Source organism: Psittacula echo, assembly GCF_963264785.1.
Source record: "Psittacula echo genome assembly, chromosome: 1".
Classification (NCBI taxonomy): Eukaryota; Metazoa; Chordata; class Aves; order Psittaciformes; family Psittacidae; genus Psittacula; species Psittacula echo.
In genome coordinates, this window is record NC_137735.1 from 138,955,867 (window position 1) to 138,976,381 (window position 20,515).

The following is a 20,515-nucleotide window of genomic DNA, read 5'->3' on the forward strand; positions in this document are numbered from 1 at the left end:
CAATTTAAATTGTTTCAGAGTTGACACTTAATGAATAGCTACATCTCATTGAGCCTGCAACACCGGAGCACAACTTCCTGCTCATTTCTGACCTGTGTTAATCGAGTGTTGCTTCTGCCAGCAGTCCAGAATGCTGAGGAGGTGATTCTGGTGGCAGTTTCTTTGTTCATCTTCTTTTAAACTCAAGGGAAAAATAAACATTTCTCCACACCGTAAGTAGCCTAACTGATAATCTGGCACATGAAAAACCCCAACGAACTCTATCCCCCTCGCCTATCCCTATCTAGTCTAGCCTAAGTTTTAAGGACTCCTGACCCTGAAAGGGTTGGGAGCTTTTAATAGGCATTACTCAAAACCAGAAAGCAGTTTGCTGCGAATGTGCATTACAACATGTTATGACCCTGGGGCCAAGGGTGATGTAGTTGGAGGAATACTTTACCAAACGGTGATGCTAAGGTGGTGACTAATTTCAGGATGAACCTGTGATGGGTTGAGCTTTGAAGGTCAAGCCCTGCGTGCCGGAAATTGAGGGTGCTTTTGCAATGCTTGTAACTCCTGGAGAGTGTTTGTAAACTGCCCTTGGCCAGTCCAGCTGGATATCTGGCCCAAAGTATTGCTGTTTTGTGGTTTCCAATGAGAAATTATAACATCATTCTATACAGATAACACATTGCACAGTCCTGGGTGACAGAAGTCTCGCACAGGCACTGCTCGTGAACGGGTTGCGTTGAGTGAGGTTTGTGTCCCATCTGTGTGTGTGTCTGTGTGCTCAAGAATCTTGTTGAGTAAAGTTTGTTGAAAGATGCCAACTTCATCTCTGGAAAACCACTCCCTGTTGCTCAATAAGAGACGCTATGGGTAAGGTTTGGCTTTCTTCACAGATGCGAATCTTCTGGAGAGCAACTGGGAGAAGTGCGTGCAGAGGGGAAGAAAGCTGAGCAGACTAGGAGCTCTCAAGTGCAGTCAGTTGATCTTTTCCTTGGTTAGTTTCTTCAATATTAATAAGTACAAGATGTTCAGACAGTGACTTCAGAAGAGATTCTGTCCATTAAAATGAGAAATGAGGGAATCATGTAGCAAGAGGGAACAGAGCAGTATATAGAGCTGGGCTGTGAATCTGTTGTAGGCTTAGATGTACTCACTGAAGTTTCCAGTTTTAGTTAGACGTGTCTGGAAAAAAGCACACCCAACTTTGTTTTTAGGATCAGTTGGTATGTGGATGGCCTATGTGTGTCTTGTGTTCCTGCTCTCCTGTTGAGTCTTAGGATAATACACAGGAGTTTTTTGGTGAAGAAGTAATAAATACCTAACATAATCCTGATACTTTCCACTCCCTCAATTTGCATGCCCCTTCCTCCTGATAAGACCAAAACATCCTGATGTTGACACCGTGTCTGCATTTATCCATCCTCATACAGCCTGGCTTTTCTTGGATGCCAGAGCTCTTAACCTCAGACTTCTGCAGAAAGACATTTTGAGTTTGAAAGAACAGTGACAAAGGAATAAGGTGTAAATGTGAGAAGTAAGGTTATGACAGACTTGCTTAAACTCCAGTGTCATCTTCAGCTTTCTAAAACGCCATGTTTCCATCTTTGCTGTCATAGTCTTGTATGGCCTTTTTGGCCTGAGACGCAATTCATCCATGATGTTTTAGTAGTTTTTTTGTTGTTTCTCTCACGCCAGGCTCTGGATGAGCACTTGCTTAGGTGATGCTGTTTGACTTTGTGTAACAGGCTGTGTTTTGCTAACAGCTAAGGAAAACTGAATTGTCGTGTTGCGAAGCACAGTCCTTTCTCTGAAAAAGTTGGAACCATGGAACCATAAAATAGTTTGGGTTGGAAGGGACCTCCAAAGCTCATCTAGTCCAACCACCCTGCAATGAGCAGGGACATCTTCAGTTAGATCATGTTGCCCAGAAGCACGTCCAGCCTGGCCTTGAATGTCTCCAGGGATAGCACATCTGCCACCTCTCTGGACAATCTGTTCCAGTATTTCACCACCCTTGTTGTAAAGAATTTTCTCCTCACATCCAGCCTGAATCTCCCTCCTTTAGTTTAAAACCACCGCCCCTTGTCCTCTCACAACAGGCTCTGCTTAAAAGTCTCTTCCCATCTTTCTTATAGGCCCCTTTTAAGAACCGAAAGGCCACAATAAGGTCTTCCCAGAGCCTTCTCTTCTCCAGGCTGAACAACCCCAACTCTCTCAGCCTTTCCTCATAGGAGAGGTGCTCCATCCCTCTGATCATTTTTGTGGCACTCCTCTGGACCCTCTCCAATGAGCCACATTAAAAATTGGCTGTTCAATCTACATGGTCTACCAGGCCATGCACTCTGAATCAGCGTATTCTTATGTATAAGCTAAGTGCAACCACAGAAGACCAAAACCTGTAAGCCACTTGTAGGCAACTCTGGAGCAAGTTAAGGTGGATTTGGGGTAGCCGTGCTGCACTGAGTGCTGCCCTTCCCTGAGTGCCCTTCTCGCTTCTGCATCCCAACCTCTTCCACATGTGTGCAAGAGCATGGCGGGTGCAGTGGCACAAAGGGATGGGGGGTGCCCATAGAAGCAAGCACCATAACCAAGTCCCTCCAGACTGTGCCAGGCGGGCCTAGCTCTTGTTCCCTGACAACTGGGTGTCTCCTTGCTGAAGCCTCTTGTAAACACAGGCAGAAAAAGCTGTGCTAGAGCTCCTTGTGATTTTTATGTGAAAGTTCAGGAAAATGTGATTTTTCTCCACGCAGAATAAGCTTGGTGTGTGTGCTTACATTTGTTTGGGGGTTTGGGTCGTCGTATAATAGTTTAAACTGAACATCTGACAGTTGTTTGGGGGTTAATTGAGGGTTTTTATATTGGGTCCAAATAAAGTCATCTCTTCTCTGGCCCTCTGTAAAAGGAATAAAACCTCAGCCTTGAGGGATTTGCTTTAACAACTAGATACAAATGGTAATTAACTAAAACACTTTTAAAGATTATTTTAGTTTGTTTTCTAAGTCTGAGAAAGACCATCTTAACTAATCAAGCCCTGTATACACAAACTCTTGCCTAGTTTCTTACTAGGTAGTTTGGGTCTTCAGGATAATTTTTACAGGCTGCTCTTTAATTTTGCTGATTTGACCTCTGCTACTGTAACAAGAGAAATAAAAGTCACCTGCTTAATAACCTGGGTGCCTGAATAGCCTTGTTTGTAAGCATGTTAATGGAAGATATCCTTACTATATTACAACAGAGGCTTTCCTAGTAGTATTAAATCTGATTGAGGTGCAACAAAGTAGGGCCTAAATCAGTCTTGTGGAGTCAGCATCTGCCTTCCTGTGCAGCACTTTCTGTGATAGCATTTAATGTGTGAAAGATCTGCAATTGCTTAGACTAATGGTAGGGTGTTTGCAGAAATAAACTTGATTGGGGAGGATGGATTTGATTTTTATTTTGTTCAAATTAATTGTTTGCAAGCATGATATTAGTCTGAATTCTTATTTAAAGCTTGTTTGTTGTATAGTAGTGAGAACATTTGTCACATGTATGACGGTGTTGGGAAATGAGAATGTTTCTAACACGCGGAGTTAAAATATTTGTGTTTTTATTGTAATTACACAGTATCTGTGTTTGAAACAGAGGGAGGTGTAGGTCTGCGTTCACACTCTGAGCTCTGCGCGTGCAAAACTACATATTGGTTTTGATGTTCCCAGTATGGGGAGTTACTAGAAGCAGCCTGAAACTTATTGCTGAACCAGCTGAGTCCAGCATGTGGATGGGTAGTTGGGAGAGGGTGAGGGGATGAATGGCTGCAATGGCGAAGCAAGTGTTTTAATATTTAGTTACTATATTTTACAGTAAATCTAATTCTAGATCAGGTTCCGGTCTTAGAAAAGCTTCCTCGAGCTTATCTAAATTTGACCCCAGTCACTTGGAATGCAGAATCTCCAAGAAGCTTTTTTCCTAGTGAGCTGAAACTGCTGAAATGTCGCCGTATTTATTGACTTTATCTAAAAAAGAAGTTGGTAGCTGCAAGGACAGGCTGCTGACATAAAAAGCTTGTCTTGGATCGCGCGTTTGGCTGGAGGCCAGATAATGAGTTTCTATAGGAGTTTGTTGGCAAGCTTAGGTTTTTGCTTAGGTTAATCTAATGTAACTGCAAGTAATATGGAAGCCTGGTACATCCAAAACAATTTTTAGACAAAATGATCTTATCTTTTTTTATGTAATAGCTTCTTGTACTTAGGACAATTAAAAATGCCTTGGAACATGATTCTTTACTATTTTCTCTTTTAATGGTCAACCTACTGAATAATCCTTTAAAAATATTGACACTGATGTCATCTCTCTTTTAATAGCCTCTGTGTTACAGAGTTTAAGCGGACTCTTCAATGGAGTGATCTGTTAGTGCTTTAAAGAAAGGCTTGCATTTTTAAAAGACCAGGTGGTAACACACTTAAGGTTAGGTACATCAGTTTTACTAGTGAAAAATATGATAAATGTATTCATGGGTACATTTGTTGGCCAGGTTATAATCTGTGACCTCGGCTGAAATGCCTGAACCATCCTAGGAGGAGGCTGGATTTCAGGACTTCGTGTTCCCAGTGTCTGACTCAGGCAGTTGCACCACTGGGCACTTTTTCTGGCCTTCTGGGTGTTTCTTCAGTGCCTGAAGGCAAATCTTGAAGAAAAGGGGTGAAGATTGCTCTGTCTCAGGATGTTTTGTTGCCTCTTACTTCTTTTGTATAAGTGAATATGAACCCACTATAAGGGGAAAACTGAATTCAGGTCTTTAAATGTGCACTGAAGTGCTGTATATGCCACACTATAAAAAGAGGTCCAGATCCACCCCTGATCTTTGGGGAGCAGTACATAAATGTGGCTGTAACTGGAGAGCAGTAAGGCCTCCTGATGCTGCCCAGGGCAGCAATCCTTATCTGGAGCCTTGATTTCACTGTTTCACCCATAAGAGGGATGGAAGTGGCCTGGGATGCATATTTGTCCTCCACTGGCAGGGGCTAATGAGTGCTGACCAGAAAAGGGATAGCACTCTACCACAGAATTATAGAATAGCTTGGATTGAAGGGACCTTAAAGATCATCTTCCAACCCCTTGCCATGGGTAGAGACATCTTCCGTTAGACCAGGTTGCTCAAAGCCCCATCCAGCCTGGCCTTGAACACTGTCAGGGATGGGGCAGCCACAACTTTTCTGGGCAACCTGTCCCAGTGTATCACTACCCTCATAGTGAAGATTTTTAGCATCCTTATTATTTCTTTGTGCAGCTGTATCATTTGCAGTGTAAGCACAAATGCCAAACAAACAGCTTGTTTTATAACTACTTGTCTGTAGTTATAACTACTTGTCTGACTTATGTGATATCTAAGTCGAACTGGTTGAACACAGATGGAGATCTTCGAGATGGGAGGGAGCGTGATAAAGTTGTGCCAGTGCTTATCAGAGGTTTAAACTTCCCTGATAGCATTTGTTCTCTAGGTGCTATTAATAGCAGGGCCTAGAGATATTTCTGGATGTGATAGCTGACAAGTTTCTTCATCAAATAGTCAATGAATGAGCAAGAAGTGTTTCTATTTTAAACTTAGCTTTGACAAGTAATAGAACTTCAAAGAAAAGTTGTTCATAGAAAATAACTTTGCTGTGAGTTACTGCAAGTGATTCTCTGTAAGTGAAAGATTAAGCACATGACTGCAGCTTGAAGTGTCTCTGATAAAGGAAGAGTTTTTTGGGGGTTTTCTGCCAGCTATGCTATAGGGTATTTATATTAGTTTCAGACTTCAGTGTTTAAGTGAAGGGTGCTAATAAACCTTGGCAGAGGTGCAAAGTCAGGCAGATTTTTGGGGAACGATCTGGTTTGAACTTTGTGTGAATAGTCACTGCCAAAGTGTTAGGGTAAGCAGAGAATCTGCAGGGAAAGGCGAAGAGCTCTGTTGAAAAGTGGTTTGTACTGGGAGGTGAGAATTGCTTTAACTGTCAAGGCTGTGGGAGCCAGTAGCAAAAGGCTCTTCTTGCTCTTTGTTTATACTCCTGAAGTGACCTATGTCTAGCTCTGCCTTTACTTTTTCATCTCACACCAGTGTCTGAGATGATGTGCCGTTGAAGCTAAGCGTGCTCTCTAATGAAGAGCATGGCAGTGCTGACCATAGGGAAGCAAGGATAGTAACAGGAACAAGTGCCTCAAAATAAATTCTTAGCACTGTAAAGGCCATTTGGGAGAACATTGTGGCACCTTCAAAATGGAGCACTCTGAGCTGAGGAATAGAATGATACATGTGGATGGATTAGGCAGGTCTTGTTTAAATCAGAACTTACACAGTCTTGGAAAGCTACAATTACAATGAATTCATGTACATTAATTAAGCTTTCTTCTGCTGTCTCTTAACAGGCCAAATGCTTCTCCCAGTATGATTTATGATTTAGAATTTCAGTATTGCTCTTGTCAAACACTGTCTCTGGAAGTGGAATGTCCTGGGCATTTCTTATTCCTCTGCATGCGGTGGCACCTACATGTTCTGCAGAAATACTGCTCAGCTGTTTCTCTTGCAGTGAAGTTTTGGCCATGCTAGTTTTATAGCAGTATGAAAGCGCCTCTAATAACGTGATGCTCTTTTGCATCTTAAAGGGAGTAATAGAAGTCTAGCAAAGGATATGCAAGATTATCAGTAGTGGTAACTTCAAGGATTTTGGCAGTGCATTTGAATGTGGCTTTTATGGTCAACTTCAACAATCTTTAGTTTTTGGTGGGAATTTCTGCATGGGTCTGACTGTTGGCTTCCTTCAATTAACGCTTGGTACTTTCTCTTTTCTTAGCCTGAAGCAGTAGAGAGGTGAGATAGCATCCTTACTCTTTTCCTCCATTTTTTTTTCCTGGGAATTTAAAGGTTGGTTGTGAAGCTGAGTGGATTTTCATTTCTTTGATTAGAAGCATCAGCAAGATGAAGAATGGGGTCTTATGAGGTAAACTGGTTTTTGTTTCAGGTAACCTGTTAGGAACTGACTTCCTAATCTTTCTTTGGCCTGCTGGTTGTTAGCTTTGCACTTGCTTTAAAAATAGCCATGAGAAAGAGGCCATTCCCCTATTACGTGTGGGAAGATGGTAAATCATCAACTACTGAAAACCAAACTGTGCATCTGTTGCACTGTGGAAGAGTGCCTGTTAAAAAGCTAAGCTGCAGCATGTTTCCCTCCAGTGGCAAGAAGGCCCTTGAAAAGATGGTTTGAAGTAGTTAGTGGTTAGAATGTGTGTGTTTAGGTGTAGTGCAAACTTTCTAACATCCTCTTGATGTCTTGTTTCTTGCAGAGACTCCAACCGTCATGTTAAGGTAAAGCAGAAAAGTGCAGTGCTGAACATGCTAAAGAAGTTGGACAAAATAAGGTTCAGAGGTCACAAGAGAGATGAGTTCCTTGATTTAGCAGAGTCTCCAAATGCTTCTGACACTGAATGTGGAGATGAAATCCCGGTGAAAATACCTCGAACGTCAACTCGAGACAATGAAGAGCTGAGAGACCCTGTAAGTACTTGATTTAAATGTTGTTATATTGTTATGTAGTTGTCAAGCAGAAAAAATAACAGGAATTAATAATTCTTTGTCACTATATTTTGGATTTAACATTTGAAGATTTGTGGACTAAGAAGTAAGCTTCTAGTAATAGGCTTCCGTTTTCTGGAAAGATCAATTAATTTCTTAGTATTAGGGTTCCCTGTCCCTGCTATTGATTTTAGATGTTGTGGGTTGACAGGTTTGTTAAACTTGGATGTGCTTCTGAATGCTGTCTGGTTTGTGTTTTGTTGAATCACTAATGAACACATCTGAAGGAAGGACTTGTTTTCAGTCTGAGGAACACAGGTCTGCGCTAATGGCACTTGCCAGGTCTGCAGGGATAAGACTTCTGGTGGCTTCATTAGAGCTAGAGGGTCACACCACCTTGTTCTTCACTCAGTGTTATATCCAGTAATGCTTCCATGCTATAGAACTGGTTTAAACTTATGCAGGAGGTGCTAAAATTTTTTGGTGCTTGTAAGCAGAAGCACCCGAACAGACTTACCTTTTAAAAATACCCTGTTTCAGGTAAAGTTAAGTATTGGGTAAAAAATAAATAAATTATATCCTACTTTCACTGTTAAAAAATGGCTGTGGATTCTTGAGCTCAGAGTGCTGCAATCTAAATTAAGGTTTGTCTATGTGACTGTATTGTAGAATGTGACTCGGAAGTTAGAATTTGTACCACCCTATTTGGAAACTCACTGTGCAGTTCTTATCCTCAAAATGTGGTCAGGCTGTTGTCTGAAAGCTCATTTCTAGAAGCATGGAGTTGGCTCACTAGAAGTTCTAAACTAAAAGACTTCAAACTGTATATGCTTAAGCATCTCCTTTGGGGTTGGCAGCTTGGATCCTGTTCTGTAGCTATTAGGTTTTTTAAATTTAAGTGTACAATCCTGCTTATATGGAGCTTTTTTGTGAGAATTTTTTTCCCTGTGATCATGACACAAGCAAGTGGTAATGACAGCATTTTTCATTCACAAAAAGTCTATTTGTATGCAAATTGTCAAGCTCCTTGGACGAGGAAGTCTGTTGTATGCCTTTCCTCTGCTCTTACTCTTCTGAAGACATCTGCCATTTGTTAAAATGTACAGACTGTGTATACTGGGACTAATCTGTGCTGCTGCCCTTGTGACATGGTATTTTCTGAAGTTTTTTTGTAGGTAAATACTGGCTTGTTTTCATTAAACTGAAGTCATTATATTTATGTGTGGAGAGCGCACATAAATGTCTATCTATCATTCCATCTATACCATTGTGTCTCATCAGAAGGATCTGGATCGCAGACCAAGAGGCTACAAAAAGATCTGTCTTGAACCCTAGATACTATTTTCTGTATTCTTTAAGAGGATAGTAGCTCCAGGATGGTATGGCTGAGGGGACAGTTTTGACTAGTTATAAAGCTTTATGGCTGTGTATCTGCAGTGGTGCTCTCTGTTTTCTCAAATTGCTGCCCTCCTAGGGCAAGAAGAAGGGAGAAGAAATAATCCCCTATGCTGCAGAGATGGCAGGAGTAAAGAAAGTAATGCTTGTATATTTAATATTAAAACAGTGGCTGAGGTTCTGTGAACAGGGAAATTCTAAATTATGTCTCTGTTTCTTATTGAGATCACGTAGTTGAATTGTGCCTGAATTGCTTTTAATTCAGTGACTAAAACTGAAATCTTAAATTGCTTGTACAGGGTTGTTTTCTCTCTAAGCATCTTAGTATTACTCTTCTAGTACACTGATCATGAGAAGACCAAGTCTTGTTGGTATCTTCCTGTTTGATACCTTAGGGAAACTGTTGAAAGCATAAAAAAGTCAATGCAAGTCTTGTGCATGAATTGAAGATATGCTGCTTGTCCTTTCAGATAGATATGAGCTGAACTGTGCTTCCACTTCTGTTGCTTCACTGATTCTATTAAAATCTGAGTACAGAGCTCATGGTCTTCAAAGAGCACGATTGGTGGCTTGGAACTGATCATAGGCATACAAAATTTGAGTGCTGGCCCCCTTATCTTCAGTATGTAGATATCTGACTTCACTGTCAGCCATTCCCTTGACAAAGACTTCATCTCTGCCCCTCTCTACTTCTTCTCCCCCACCCTTCAGTCTGGTGTATTATTCATTGCAGAGCCATTAAGGGAAGATCTCCATCTATTAGAACAGTACAGCAGTGTTGTGAATGAAAGGCCCTTCTGTACTGTGCCGCAAGAGTACATAGTGAACTTAGAAATGTGCACGTTAGGTGCCTCTTCTTCATGTCTGTGTCTGAACTTGACAAGCATATGCAAAATCTTGCTACAAGTGGAGGTTTTAGAATAAAAAGCCTTGTCATAAAGCTTGTGATTGCAGAACCCTGTGAAGAGCAGCATTCTTTGCTGTGCACCTCCAGCAGTGCACATTCAGTCCTGGGCCACAGATACAGCAGTGGGACTTTGTCCCAGCGCTTCACATGTCTTACTGAAGCAGCAGGTGCAAAATTTACACCCAGTGGAAGGACACAAAGGATGTCCAGATGAGGTCATCTTATATTCTTTACCTTGAATCCATGAGCTTTACCTGTTTAGTTCAATAATATGCATCCTGACTCGTATTTGGGTAAAGCACACAGCTAGCTCCTGGCAGGAGGGCCCTGGGGTTGGAAGGATTCGTTGTTTTCCTTTGAATTTTCCTCAGTGGTTCTTTGTTCAAAAGGTATCTTACTCTTGATTTGCACTAGCTTGGTCTCAGCTTACAGGCTGGCTGTTCGCTTGTATGGGCACTTTCGTCCGCTCTCATTGAAGTGTCCTGACTACCAGGTATGTCTTGCGTAGCAGGCTTTCTTAGGTCTCTGTGGGTCCCTGAACACTGTGATCAGATCATTGCCAAGACAGCCATGTTGATTAGCAAATTAACTCCTTGTTAAGCGTCTCTTTCAGTTCCTGAATGGCTTCCCAGATTTCTTCTTCCCTTTCCTCTTTACCATAGGTGGTTGATAGTTTGTTTTTAAAGCAAGGACATTCAGCACTGCATGCAGCATTTATTTCTGCATTGTTATGTAAAAATACCACAATCACTGAATAAGTAGAGGGGGTAATCTGGTCCATTCCTACTTCCTAATTGTGAATGTATTAGCATTTGCCCTGTTGTGACATTGGAAATTCAGGTAATGTTGCTTGCTTGGTAATTAAAGTCTCCTTTATTCCGTGCCATCATAGTTTCCTATTCTGAATATGCAGCATGGGTTCCTTCCTGCTAAATCACAGTTCTGCGCTTAAAACAGCTTTAAAATATTGCTTTGGCAACTTGATTTGCTAAGATGCAAATGTTTGCAAGTGTTCAGGGAGGGGAACTGTGCCCTGAAAATCATAGCCTGCCCTTAGATTTTCCAGTTCTGGCTTGATTTGCCTCATTTTAACTTTTGTCGTTTTGTGCTATAAATGAATTTATGTGCTCCCAATGTGACAAATGTCCTGTTTCTATAAAAGGGGAGAAAGTGTTCTGTAATGAATGAATGCAGTGCAGAGGAGGATCATGTCCCCTTTGGCAGAGGGGGGGAAAGAACAAATTCATGTTTAAACCCATGAAGGTTCTTCACTAACCTAGCAGTAAGAATTACAAGTTGAAGGGCTCTCATAGCTGACATGTTGTACTGAACCAGCCTAATCTATTTATGCGAGTTCCCTGCCAGTGTGCTAGGATTAAATCTGAGTTACTGTGGTACAGAAAACACTAATTTACTTGCTATTCCAGTACAGTTTGGCTTTTCCTGAAACTCATCAATTAAAACGTTAAATGCTTCTGTATTGGTCACCTCATTTACAGTGATTGGAAAGTATAAAGCATGATGCTTAGGAAAGTATAAAGCACTGTACAAACATTACAATTAAGATAATAAAATCTCTAATCCTGGCTAGCACTAGTCTTGGTTTTGTTGGGTTTTTCTAATTTATGTAAAATATAGCTGTGTTTTCAGGAGCTTGCCAATATGGGTATGCTTTCAAGAATAGCTCCTAAGGATTAACTATTCATGCAGATGCTTTTTATTCTTGAGCGGTGTTGTCGGGTTTTCCCTCTCCTTAACTGCAGGTAAGTGCAGCAGCCACGGGGAATCCTGTTGTAATTGGAGGTAAGAAAATGCACATAAAGCATCAGTTGAGAAACCCATGAGGCTTCACCCTCTCTAGGCAAGGGTTTGCAGGATGAAGGCGACTTGGGGGAGAGAAGGGAGGGAAGGCAGAGAACTGTCAGGTTGGGAGGTGCTGCCAAAAAGCCCGAGCTGCACACACTTGAAAACACATTGTGGGGAGCTGTGATTTTTCATATCCGGAGCTGAATGTAGCTTGGGAGTGCAACTCTGAACTCTGATAGTGGGTTAGAGGCAATCTGTCGTCAGCGGAAATCTTCCTTTAACCCTTCTGTCTTGGAATCCATGCTCTACTCTGGCATTTTGGTGGCTTCCTAGGTACCGCCAAGCCTTGTGAGCAGGCTTTGCTAGTTAATAGCCAACATTTTAAGAGGGCTCTGTGTCAAATACTGTCAAAGTTAGAGGCAGAAGGAAAAGCAGAAATCAGTGGAAGCCTTCAAGGCTTCTACTGTGAGTCAGGAGCAAGAAAGGGCATCTGTACAGTATGGTGTAGTTAATTCGTCCCGAGTCCCAGCACTAACCTACAGAGGTAGCAGAAAGGAGAAACCTTTACCCAGTTAACACTGCTAACTTCAGAGAGAAGTACTTTTTTTAATTCAGAGGCAGGCAGTTGACCTCCAGCAAATTTATAGGCCTTATTTCTCATCTTTTTAGCCCATTAACACCTCTTGACAGAATGAGGTGTGTTGGTTTGGGGAAAAAAACTTCAGGGACATAAGAGCCATCTGCTTAAATGTCTCCCATACCACTGCCCTGGACATGCTCAGTTTTCTGAACGCTTCTAAGTTGTATTCATTAATATGTTATGGTGGCACTGATTTTGGAACTTGATTGTGTTCTTTTCCACCGAACTTGTATCATTCTATATCTTACTACTGTGGTTAAACCATTTCACTTTTCCTGTGTTCTTAGTAAGCAGCTTTATATTTTAACTTAGTGGATATTTTTTTTTTTTTTTTCCTCTAACATAGGAAGTCATTGTAACCTTTTGTGGTTAGTTTAATGATGAGTGCCTCCTGATTTTTAACCCATCAACTGATGTCAGACCTCTCGGATCCAGCATTTTAGCATATATACACATTTGGAAACTTCCAGAATGAGTCACAGAATCACAGACTGGTTTGGGTTGAAAGGCACTGTAAGGATAATTCAGTTTCAATCCCCTGCTATGAGCATGGACACCTAACACTAGACCAGGTTGCTCAAAGCCCCATCAAACCTGGCCTTGAACACTGCCAGGGATGGGGCAGCCACAGCTTCTCTGAGCAACCTGTGCCAGCACCGCACCACCCTCACAGGGAATAATTTCTTCTAATATTTGATCTAAATCTACCTTCTTTTCAATTAAAACGGTTTCACCCTTGTTCTGTTCCTGTATGCCCTTGTAAAAAGTCCCTCTTCAGCTTTCTTGTCGCCCCTTTTGGTACTGGTAGGCTATAAGATCTCCCCTGAGCCTTCTCTTCCCCAGGCTGAACAAGCCCAACTCAGTCTGTCTGAGAGATACTCCATCACTTTGATCGTCTTTGTGGCCTCCTCTGGACTCGCTTCAACAAGTCCCTATCCTTCTTATGTTGGGGCTCCAGAGCTGGACACTGTACTGCTGGTGGGGTCTCACAAGAGAGTAGAGGGAAAGAATCACCTCCCTTGACCTGCTGACCATACTCCTTTGATGCAATCCAGGATAAAGTTGGTTTTCTGGGCTGTAGGTGCATGCTGCCGGCTCATGTTGAGCTTCTCATTAACCAACACCCTCAAGTCCTTCTCCTCAGAGCTGCTCTCAATCCATCCTTCTCCTAGCCTGTATTTGTGCTTGGGATTGCCCTGATCCATGTGCAGGACCTTGCATTTGGCCTTGTGGAGCTTCATGAGGTTTGCATGGGCCCACCTCTTGAACCTGTCAAGGCCCCAAGGGATGGCATCCCTTCCCTCTAGAGTGTCAGCCACACCACGTGAGTGGTTAATTCATATCGCTGTCCCCAGTATTATGCACCTCTTGCTGTTTCCTTCTTCGTAAGAGGCATAGTCAATGTATCCTGGGTCTTAGTAAATGACTTGATATTTCTGAGGGAGCAAAGCAGATCTAGTTCTTCAGATGGGTTTCTGAAATATAACTCATCTGTGGGTTAAATATCTTGAGCATCTTCAGTGAGGGTGAAAACTTGTATATACTTAGATATTTGCTAGCCCTTCTCTTCATCTGTTCCCCTCACCTCTGTGCTGCTGTCACCTCTGCAGTGCCTGGGGTTGGAGACCAGGGGACTGGTTGGGCAGGAGCCAGGTGCTGTCTGAGTACTGGGCTGATGTGCAGAGCCCAAGTGCATTCCTGATGAGTGTAGCAGCTTGCTCTTTGACCTATATGTGATTTTACTGATTGATTGATTTATTTTTAAGCTGTGGCACTGTTTTTTTAGACAGCTCCTTATGAAATCCTTTATGCAGGAAGCAGAGACTGTCCCTTTGTACCAGGTATGGATATACAATATAGAAAGCCATGCTTTAACGCCTTGGCAGCAACCTGTATTTCAATAACACTTCCCTTGTGCCTGCTGGTACAAGTGTGCTGTAAGGGTGCTGCTGTTTGACTTGAGCCACACCATACCCCTTGGGCTTTCCAAGTGTCTGTCAAGTGGTAACACTAAATCTTGCAGTGTAAATAAACACGACCCAGCTCTATAGATAAGAAATCAACACAGAGGTTAATTGCAGTCCCATGCTCATCTGAAAACAGGCAGCTACAGTTACTCTTCAGCAGTGGCTGGAGTGGTTGCAAATGGCATGTGTTGCTGCACCTCTCTGGCTATAGGCAGGTGTGAGCGGGAAATCTGGAGCATGGGAAGAAGGATGCTGCACCTCACTGTGTGAGCTGTTTATCTCTGCTATGGCATGGTTTGTGCCGGCTCCAAAGTGGGAATCAGCTCAGGACTGCTGCTAAGCTAACAGCTTCTGCTCCTCATTGAGGCCAGCAGCGTTGGCAGAGTGCTGTGTGGGTGTGTGTTGCTTTTGGGACTGGAAATAACATCTCTTCTTGGCACTGTATTGAGCAAGCCCAGGTGGGGAGTTGATGCCAGGTAAATGCTGTGCAGTACTTGCCTGTAGAGTGCTAATTTGCCTGTATAGACAAATTCTGAGGCTTAAACTCAGCATCTGTTCAGCTCAAGCAAGAAAACAGATGTTTAGTAGGTATTTCCACACTGGTTTGTCCTAAAAGTACAAATCATTCCCAACAGTGAAAGTACTTCCCAACAGTGAAAATACTTTGCTCTCGGTGAGCTTTTTGCACCTCTTTTTTAAAATGTAGGAAATGTCTTTTAATTAACTCTCTAGTTGAGTTTGTATATGTATGTAATTTAAGCTGTCATGGTTGAATGTATGCAAGCTGACTTCTGAAAGCAGTACAGTTCCTGTATGTTTCCAGGGCTCAAACAGCGGATGGGGAAATGGTAAATAAATCCCTTTTTGTCTTGAGACAATTTCTGTAATCTAGCACTTTGATTTTCAGTATAAGGTGCTGGAGAAGCTCCTGTAATTCATGTTGGCAGACTTTTGTACCTGGTGGGGACTGCATGCAGTGCCTGAACAGCCATTAGCCAAGAGATGCCTTCACTCACCATTTCCCCTGCTGTCTGAAAATGCCCACTTCATGAGAGAGGGATAACATCCCCTGCCTTCTGCCATGTGGGATTGGGGGTTTTTCTGTGCTCACTTTGTGAAGGTAGTGCTTGTCACTGCTCTTCCGAACTAATCAAATTGCTTTTCAATTCCTGCATTCTGCAGCATTTCCAGTGCTGAGTTCATTCAAGGAGTGCTGGTAAATCTGTCAACAGAGTTTCCTGACTCCCCTTACTCCTGGCCTGTCAGGATCAGCTTTTGGGCACCAGTGACATCCTTCAGCAGTAACTGGGCTGTGCTGGAGGTGGGGGAGTAGGGGGACCCATTCTTTGCAGAGAGACTGTGGTGTTCAGAATTACAAATTCCATAAATAGGTTTTAAAATGTACAGTATGGAGTTTCTAATAGCTCTGTAAATATCTAGGAAAGTATTACTTCGCTAGCTTCACAATTTTATGTGTAGAGTATGTTGCATTGACCGTTCATTTAATGGGAAGAGGAGAGAGTGGTAGTATAAATATGCCTTTTAAATCAGCAGAAAAGCTAAATGATGATGCAACAGAACTGGTAAAGGGGGAAAAATACCTTTTCTATAACTCCTTGAGGCCTGCAGAGGTACATTCTGTAAACTCACATGAGAGAGATGCTGTGCATTTGATTAGCTTTCATTCATTTATTTAGGTGGTTTAATGCTGAAGAAGAGGCCTGAAAAGTTGTTGACACTTGCACGCTTCTCATGTGCCTGTTTCTTTACTGCCCCAGAAGTAAGATGTTGTATTTACATGACAAAACAATGTATGACAAAAGCTGTATGTTCTGGCTTTCTTATAGGCTGGTCCAGGGACCATCATCATGGCTTCAGGAGTCCAAGATTTTAACAGAACGGAGTCTGACAGACTGAATGAGATCAAAGGTCACCTGGAAATAGCCTTACTGGAAAAACACTTTTTACGTAAGTATGGAATTAACACTCTGTGGAAAAGAATGGCTTAAGGCTGCTGAAATAAGGATTCTTTAAATTGCAAAAGTTGGCATCAGAGTTTTGAGGTGTGCTGATGTGTGGATAGCACGTGGGCTGACGCTTCCCTGTGAGGAACTTAAAAGCATTCCCAGGGTTTCTGGGTCACTTGGATATTATTTTTCCTCATTGCATTCTTCACAGTGTACCTCACTACGTGACAAAAGTTGCTTAGTTGAAGTCTTGATGTTGACATCTGCACATTGTCTTAGAATTAACTCAGTGTGGTTGCAATAGGTGTAGTAATTTCAAGAAGATATTTCTGAAGGAGCGATCAAGGCTTTTCCATGGCAGCATATTTCAACAGTAATATGTCTTAAAACATGTCTCTTAACAGTATATGAATTACTGGCAAGTGGTGTAAGAAATACAGATAAGAGTATCTGTAGATTTCAAGTGTTTGGGTTTATGTGTATGTATGTGTGTGTGTGTGTATCTAGGAGTCAAAATTGTCATTCACAGCTTGAGTCACCTGTGGGACTTCTGGGATTTTATGTTTGCACATCTGAGCTGCTTGTAAGACAGGATAGTTGAAACCAGAAACATTCAAGGCAAACATTCATTTAACTTGATAGAAGTAGAGATCTCTGCAATAAATCAATGAGAATTCTTGCTTAGTTGCTTCCCAAAATTGTAATTTTAATGGCTTATTTTTGAACTTCAGAATATGGGGGTTGTTTTTATTATGTTCAAAGCTTGTCAGAGGTTTTCTAAGGGATAGAAATAACAAGGCTATAGATACTGTTTAATTTTGAGATTACAGTGTAACAGCAAGACTTGTTTATCTTCAGCATGCTCTCAAGGATTTGGAATTAATTTTATGTGACATGTTTGTCATTTGGCAGTATTATTTTGACTTCTTTTTCCCCCTGTGTTTATGAGAGGGAGGTCTGATAAAGGCAACTGGGCAATAATTTATAATGAGCTGCTGTCAGCTTCCAATTATAACTGGAAGAGGTACCATGATTGGAATATCAAGCAAAAACTGAAGGCTCTTGCCTTCACTTGCCTTGTTGTTTTTAGTGATTTGTATGAATTCTTATTTAACTGTGCAGTACAGAGTTGCCATATACTACTTCCATCCCCAAAGACATACTGCTTAAGCTCCTGTTATCAAATTGTTTTTCAAACAAGATGGGACGTTGTGATTTCCTGATATAATATGATACATAACAGAAACAATAAGACTTCCCAGAACTGACTTCTGGTTTGAACTAGGATGTGCTTTTTGCTATAAAAACATGATAGGGTTCCCAAACACTCCCATGGTTGGTGAACCCCTTCTCAGTCCTTAGTATATGCTTAGAGGAGCTGCGTGGGGCACACATTTTTGTGTATATTTGTAGTCTTCAGGTTTTTACTGTAGTTTGAAAAATCTGATCAGCTGATACCATTTTTAGCTGAATCTTCTTCCTTTGCACAGGCCTTTGTAGCAAACTGTGAGGTAAAGGGTAATGAAGCTCACCGTTTCACATGAACTTTGAGCAGATGGTTAGAGATTCAGGCCATTGGGGTCATTCAGCTGGGTTGCCTGGGTCAGTCCTTACCGCTACATCCAGAGCTCCTCACTAAGCTTGAGGTTTGCTGTAGCTGCAATTACAGAGTTGTTCTGACAAGTCAATTGTACTTCTGTAGGCAAAAACACAAGAAAGAATGATAAACTGGTAGAGAAGTAAGCGCAGTAAAGCTTACCCCTGTTCCTGTACACCCAATTTGAAATTTTGGGCTGAAATATGTAACTATGTTTGTCAGTTGGAGTGAAGTAGAAGCTCACCTTTTGGATATGCTTCCTGTATTCTTCTGTTTTCTTCCTCCTTCTCTTTGAATTAATGTTGGTGGGTTGTTTTTTGTTTTTTGTTTTTTGTTTTGCTTTAATACTAGCAATGCTTTGTTGGTTTGGTTTTTTTTTCCCCATAAAGTGAAGTGATGGCAAGCAGAAGAACGTTCTTGAAACATGCAATTTGTTTAATTTGCCTTGGAGAAGAGCCTGATCATTATTTTTAAATCCCATTGCTGCAGTAGGTGTGTTTAAGAAGGCTGGTCACTCAGCTGTATTTGCATGCTATTTTTAATTATGGAATTCCTTAAGGACACCTTGCTGTAACTGCATTTTTGCATAAACCGTTTGCCACTTCCTCTTACTCCATTTCCTCCAGCTAGATGTGCAAAAAATCAGAGCAACTGCTAGTATGTGGGGGCAGTATTTAAAGATCCATGGATTCACTTTGTAAGGTGTTATGTTTCTAATAATTATCAGCCTGATCCTGACTTTATTTTTGCCTCTTCTATACCTCTTATTTGTATTGGTATTTTATTATCCAAGAGGCTTAAGGAGGAGAGATTTCCTCCCAGCTGTACGTTATGTATAACGTACACATACACAATGCAGCTACAAGTCAGTGTGGGTCTGTAGTTGCAGGTGCCTGGCTAAAGGAAGAACAAACTGCTAATCTCTCATCTCCATTCAGCCATTAGTAGGCACAAGTAAAAGGTGCAGTTTGGCTGAGTAGTATTTTCAGTGAAACACATCCTAGACCTAGTTGTAGCCCCTACAAGCTGCGGAGGAGATCTGGAGCAAATAGTGACTGGAGAAAAACAGTTTGTCTCCAGTAAAGTGAAGATATCCCCATTTGAGATGCCAGATGAATCTGTTCTTTAGCAAAGATAGTCTAAACACCCAGAGGAGTGAAGATGGAGAGGAATAGCTTAATGTGTTGAATAGCTGTAAATGCAAATAAAATGCAACTGGAAACGTGAGGGGTTTAAGCTGCAGACTGACAGGAGGATGAGGCTCATGGAGGAAGGGATCTTGGATAATGATGTCTTAAGGAAGGGAGGGGTTGTCTGACTCTTCCAGAAAAAAGGTCTGAAGTTGCTTTTCCTGTCTGTGCAGGGATGGTCTTAATCTTTGTGATCTAATGGCTCCTTCTGAGCCGCCTTATGGGAATGCTATAGATGTGCGTGTTGGATCTGGTGAGACTGCGATATTGGGGTGGGTTCCTGCAGCTGGAGACTTGAACACCTGCTGAATGGAAAGTGCAGAGGGCTTGGTCTGCTGGACCTCTGAATGTACATGGACAAAAAATGCTTTGTCTTGGAGCTGTTGCCATCAGTCATCCATTTCTGAAAGACTGTCTATTACTGTAAGCTTGTTTTTAAAGCACATGAATACTGCCTTGGTCAGGGTTTAGGTTGGGAAGGCAACTACTGAACAAGGGCAGCTAGGGTTAGTAGTGGTTTTAGTGCTTCAAAACCTAGTTGTATCTAAACAAGAAACAAAAATTTGTTTGCTGCTTTTGCATTTGAAAAAACAAAACAATAGGCAATATCTGTCTGGGTTTGCACCTTGTTGAGGTGAACAACCTGTTTTTCTTCGCATTACTTCCTGTGCTTGCTTATGGAGGGCAGTTTTGCAGATATCAGCACTCTGGTCTTGATGCTTTGTGAACAGGTGTACATCCTATGGTTTACATGAAGTATTAGGTAATTCTCATTCAAGGTTTTCAAGCCTTTTTCAATGCTAGTTTTAGCAGTTCAGGGAAAGGGAGCTGGTTGTAACAGCAGCTAATGGTAAACAAACCAGGTGACTATTAGAGAATGTTAGTCATGAACTGGTAAATCGAAGAAAGGCTGCTTGAGGATGAATAGCTTTAGGAGGAAATAAAGGCCTCTCCCACAAGGGTTTTGCGTTCCATTCTGTACAGCAGGCTATGGCAGGAGTCTCGAGGGATTTACAAGACTGTTGGGTCTGGTTATGATTTTTATACCAGCACTGCAAGAGAAGTTGGGATTGTGCTTCTTTCTCATTGAAATTTCTGCTCCCACGCTTTCCGTTCTCAGATGTCTTTTTAAACTGTGTGACTAACTTCACAGTGGTATCAATGACTAATGATTCTTTGTAAGAAGAGCAACCTAGCAGAATACAGAGCTCATGGAAGCAGAGCTCTAGACTATACATGGTCCTTGGGCTGATCTGGGATGCTAGAAAGTGCTAAACCTTAGAGGTGAACTGTGTGGTGTGACCAGCAAAAGACCTGTATTAGAGAGTTCTGTTCTGTACAGAAATGTCAATACCTCCTTGAACAGTCACAGTAATTGTAGGTAATAAATTGACTGTGAAGCTGAGTCAGGGTCTAATTACTAACTGTGTCACAACATCCTTGGTGTGCTTTCTCCTGACATGAGGGTCAGACACTTGCTGCAGGAGCAGAGCTAGGGGAGGGCAGAGGAGCAAACTCACTGCATCGGTG

The 20,515-nt window shown here is 41.8% G+C and overlaps 1 protein-coding gene across 1 annotated transcript in view; it reads left to right on the forward strand.

Annotated features, from left to right (window-relative positions):
* GRAMD4 (GRAM domain containing 4) overlaps positions 1 to 20,515 on the forward strand; it is a gene marked incomplete at both ends in the record, with an annotated part of 72,242 nt that overhangs the window by 17,678 nt on the left and 34,049 nt on the right. Inside the window, 2 exons of the mRNA XM_080623290.1 lie at positions 7,288 to 7,498; positions 16,079 to 16,199. Coding sequence (XP_080479416.1) covers positions 7,288 to 7,498; positions 16,079 to 16,199 — 332 coding nt within the window. The remainder of the gene's footprint in view (positions 1 to 7,287; positions 7,499 to 16,078; positions 16,200 to 20,515) is intronic.